The sequence below is a fragment of the Octodon degus genome, unplaced genomic scaffold (assembly GCF_000260255.1).
Source record: "Octodon degus isolate 3935 unplaced genomic scaffold, OctDeg1.0 scaffold00014, whole genome shotgun sequence".
In the NCBI taxonomy this organism is placed as follows: Eukaryota; Metazoa; Chordata; class Mammalia; order Rodentia; family Octodontidae; genus Octodon; species Octodon degus.
The window spans coordinates 5654009-5659271 of NW_004524590.1; the positions used below are offsets into that span (position 1 = coordinate 5654009).

Genomic DNA, 5263 nt, shown 5'->3' on the forward strand with positions numbered 1-5263 from the left:
TTTTTTTTTGTTCCTCGAATGCCTTCACGGCATTTTTGGCCAGCTGGAGAGGTGTGAGGTTCGAACTCCAGCAACCTGAGGCTGACAGCTTTGTGGAAGCAGCCACTTAAAGGCCTGAGCTAGGGCCAGGCCCCCAATCAATTCTTTAATTTTTCACAATGATGGTTGGGAATCATGCTTTTCTTCATGTCCAAGAGAGTGAACAGATACAGCTCATGAAGAACGGAGCCTAGGGTAGAAGGCCCATGAGCCTAGTGAGCTGGCTGGTAGGAGACAGAGATGGTGGCTCATCTTATCCCAGAACTTCCAGAAGGGCTTGCAGTCTTCCAGCAAAGGTCCACTCTGCTTCACGTCCCTTTCCACCCACTATTTTCTTGGGTGTGATGCTCTACACCTGCCTAAAGCCAGTACTTTCCATTATCCCTGAGATATGGCCTGGCCATTACTTGCTTCTTTTCTTTTAGAGGCCAGAAGATTAGATAATTTGCCCATTATTAGTGATACTGGTTCAAATTATTTAATCTCTCAGAAGTATTTCTCCAAGACACATTCTGAGCAGCTCACACAGTGCGCAAGCCACAGGTGAAAATGGGGCCTGCCTGAGGCCTTTGCTAGAGGATGCTCTAAGACATCTGGACACTCTCTCCTCCTCCAGGAGCGCTCCCGGGTGTCTGGTCTCTACACAGTGACCAGTACAAGGCATCCTACGTGTGAAAGTGGGTGTCCAGAAAAGCAGATGGAAGGCCAGATCCTGCTTTTCTGTGAAGGAGAAGAAGCCTTAGAAGGCAAAGGGGAGTTTTCTGTCCATCACTAAGACAGGTAGGGAAGGAGGCTAGGAGGGAAGAGAAATGCTCAGGCTGCCCTCGCAGACTTCTGAGGTAGGAGCCCAGGCAAGGAAGGCCACTGCCGACTCCTCCCATCTCACCTCACCCGGTGCCCAGCTCCTCAAAGGCAAAGACTTGCACTTACCCTCAAATCAAGTTTACACTGATTGATGCATTAAATGCGAAACTCAAAACTCAGAAACCACCTGCCTATTGGATGCTTGTTCCTCTCCAACAAATATTAAATGTGAATTCAATCAATATAAGTTAGGCCAAACATTTTGCCACAGGTTTCCTTTCTGTTAGAGAAAATGTCTGGTAAATCAAGAAAAAACATTGCCATTTACTCACTAAACTAAAAACAATTCTCCATTATATAATTAGCTAAAACACGATTGTATATAACGTAATTACACAAGTCTACAATTACACAAAAGTAATGATGTAGTAGACGGGAATGACTTTCATGTAATCACAAATAATGAAAGCTTCCCTGATTAGAAATTAAGGTATCAAAAAGACCCCGTTGGTGAAGGCTCCCAGTATTGATCCCAGCTTCGCAGAGGCTGTGCTGGCTGGTGGAGCAGCATCCTCCCCTCCCAATTACGGGAGACTTGGGGGGGTGGCTGCGGGTGATACCTTTAATTCTGAGATCTCTAAACTAGCACACCTTAATGACGCACACATTTCATTATCCACTTTTCCAGCTGGTCAAATAGAGACAGAATAAAACAGGACAAAACGAAGCACGGCAGTCAGGAAGGAACTTGTGTGGTTCCTTGATTCTCTCACATGTGATGTTATTAGCGACCAAGCATGTGTAAAGTCCCAGCACATTCAGTCCGCCATTCCCAGGGGCCCCAGGCTCTAGAGAGCTGGCTGCATGCTGTTCAGCAGACCCTCTTACTGCCTTTCATTTCTGCACTCACTCTTTACCCCTGCGTCTTCCTCGTTCCTGAACACTCCTTCTACTAGGCAAACCTAACCACTTCCTTCCGATCCTCACCTGCAGCATAAAACAAGCTCCACTAGTACACAGAGTTCTTCCTGATTTGCCCTCATACGTCCAAGCCACGTGCCCCACTCACACTTACTTACCATCATAATGCGCTGTATGGACGGAACTGGAGACACATTTGATAGTAAGACATGTGACTAGTTACGTACCACTGAAAACAATGACTATGCCCAATGACGTTATTACACTTCATCAGTTAGAACTCCATCCCAGTAAGAGACAGTTAAAATGCTAAAAAAATAGTATTCTGAATCTCAAAGTTTGGGGCTGGGGAGATAGCTCAGTAGAATAAGTACTTGCCTGGCAAGCAAAAGGTCCTGAGTTTAATACCCCAGTACAGCAAAAAAGAAAACAAAGTTTGTTCTTACAAACCATGCTCTCTTCTGTTTCCACGTCTCACAAAGCACTATACTCTGCCAAATCCCAGCCACTGGCATCTTGACAAACCCTAATAGGTCTCCGCTTTTAAGGCTGAACTCAATATCCCAGCCTCAAATCTGCCTGAGCTCATTCCCATGGCCTAGCTACTGTGCCATCAAAGAAAGATGCGTTTCTTGTCATCTCTCTCACTTTATTTTAGTGGCTGCTTCATCTCCTGATGAAATGTGAGCAGAACAACTCTATCAGCAGCACACAGGTGGGCACTTAGCAGATACAGGTCACCCGCTCTGTCAGTGATACTTGACTGAGGTGAGCAGAATTTGAAAAACAAAGGTCAGCATCAGAGAAGAAACAGAGTAAATCTTGCTGGAATTCAGGCTCTGGTCTCTTTGGTTTTCTGCGCTGTGTCTTTAAATCTAGAAACTTCCATTGTAAGACAGACCAGATGCCAGGAGAGATGCAGAGACAGAAAGAGCTTTGGCTACATCTGCGGGTGGCAGAGCAAAAGAGTAGACTCTTGAGAGCCACAGTCTTATCTCCTCAAGGCCAGAACTTCCACAGGATAGCAAAGGTCACCATCCGTGAGTGCTGCTCTGTACAGTGCTGACAGGCCCTCCAACATCTGGCTGTGGGGTTCCGGGGGGAGGGCTGGTACTTCTGAGCTTGTGAAAAGATACCCACCATTGAGAAGAATAAAATGGTTTAGGAGAGAAGCAATCCTTTTTCCCTTTTTGCTTTACTCTTAACTTCAAAGTAATCAAATGTTGTTTACGCATAAAATTTTAATCCTTTCACAAATTTGTATTTTGATTTAATTTGCATATCCCATTTACTGCAAGTCAACATGAAGAGAGACTCAACTAATTTAAACCATTTTTTTCTCTGAGCCTGAAACCTTTTCAGAAATATTTTTCTATTAGGTGACTCAATTATGTCTAATGTGGCTAATGTTGGCGGATTAGAACTTGGCTTAAAGAAACACATATTAGAACAGTGAGAATGGGAAGCGGGTAGGAGAACAGAGGAGAAGAGACAATAATTACCTGTCTTTGATGCTACACAGATCAATGTGTAAATCACTAAAATTCCCCAGGGAACCTTGCTGAACTGAAATGAGATCCTTGGGCTGGTTATCAATAAAGATGAGCCTCATGCAGCCTTGGAAAGCCTTAATGGGATTTAAACATTGGGAATCGGTGAGATTGTCGGGGCACCCTGTGGGACAGAGAAAAAAGATGAAGAAGAAGGCTGAAGTGATCAGTCATTGTTCTGGCGACCTATTGACAGAAGACCTTGAGGTCTAATTATTCTAGTGCTTTCTCATTCATAGCCACGCACATACTTCTGCTGCAAATCATGCCATGTGCAGGGAGGGACAGAACTAGTACACACCAGAATACTCAGTGGCTTATGGGAGACTACAGTGCCACACTGCTAAAGCAAATGGTCATTGCATGCTTTGTACGTCCTTCTTCCTATCCTGGGCTGGTAAGCTACTGGGCATTCTTTCCCATGGCCCCCTATGCCCATTGCAATGACGCAGCATGTCATAAGCACTTGGGAATCTCAGCTCTGACTTGAAACACACATTTACACGTACAATTCAACTCCAATTATACTTTCAAAGGAAATTATGCTTTGGGTAAGAACAGCAGCAGAGCAATCGTCTGGTTAATTGTTATCATTAGTGGGTTTAGATCGCAAGAAAGGTACACATAAGACCGTTCCTGGAATTTTGAAATCACATACACAGCAGATCAAGTCATTGCAGGAGCCATGGATTTGAATGCACATAGTTATAGAATGATAATGGGACCGGTGAAAGGTTAACACCATACCTCTTTAAACACCCCTCTTTTTTTAAAACTACATTACACTGATTTAGTATAGCTTGATAGCTCCTTCTCATTAAGACAGGTGTAGGGTGAAGCAGGTATGTGAGTGCTTGTGCTCTTTATAAGCTCTACCTCAACGGTGTTAATAGGTGCTGGGCATATGGGAATATAAGCTTGAAAACATAGCAATAACCCATAAATAATTGGGAATTATTTCAGCCGTCTCTAATAGACAGTCTCTGCCGGGTTGAAGCCCAGCTGCTGGTTAACAGCTTACGGGCACACCATAAAACGAAGCAAGATGCCACAACTTCTAATTGGAGCTGTAGAGAAGATTTATGTAAGTTGACTATTATTAGTGAACTTCATTTTTCATATTGCTTAAGTTTATAGACTACGTGTGAGGCACTTGTTTAAATTCTGTCCAAATCATAGCAAAGTCTACTCCTACGGCGGTACCTCCCACCCACCCTCAGAAGGGCACCTTTTTGAAGGAGGGTGGTCATTGTGCCTTCCTAACATGTCATTTTTTTGTTACACCAGAATTACTCAAAAACATTTTCGCCTGAAATATATTTTCATGTGAACTCTTCTTTCTCTGTTGCTAAAATAGTGTGGAAGATATGTAATTAGAGTCTCCACAGTATATTTTTGAGGACCCCCAAGATGCTTACTTTGACATTATCTTTTTATTGTCATTGGTGACATTATCTTTTTATTGTCCTGGAAAATGCTGGTCTGGGTTTGAATCCCTGCTCCATTAATTTCTGTACAGATTATTTTATATCGCAAACATCAGTTGCTGTGTCTATCGAATAGGCGTATCATCACCAATCTCTCAAAGCTCCAGCGTAACCGAGTGAAATAAGCCACAGAAAACACTTACAGAGCACATTTTCTCTCTGATGGAATGTGTTATCTCTGGGGTGAAAGACTGGGGCCCTGTCCTCGCCCAAAGGACAGCCTCAAGGATTTTATTCTACACTGTTTCTTTTTTTCCAGGAACATCAGTATGCACCCTGTTCTTAGGAAAAGCCCCTTTTTTATTTTATAGTTTTAACTATACTCCATTGATAGTTAAGAAATCGTTGGTATCCTCTGGAGTATGGAAGTAAGCAACAAGAGAGGTTAAGAGCTCATGTTTACCATCTGGAAGGCCATGTGTTTAACAGAGAGAGAGAGAGAGAGAGAGAGAGAGAGAGAGA

The 5263-nt window shown here is 43.4% G+C and overlaps 1 protein-coding gene across 1 annotated transcript in view; it reads right to left on the minus strand.

Moving 5' to 3' along the window:
* Positions 1-5263, minus strand: part of Cntnap5 (contactin associated protein like 5) — a 930940-nt gene that overhangs the window by 447281 nt on the left and 478396 nt on the right. Inside the window, exon 10 of the mRNA XM_004626336.2 lies at positions 3267-3438. Within this exon, the coding sequence (XP_004626393.1) occupies positions 3267-3438 (172 nt within the window). The remainder of the gene's footprint in view (positions 1-3266; positions 3439-5263) is intronic.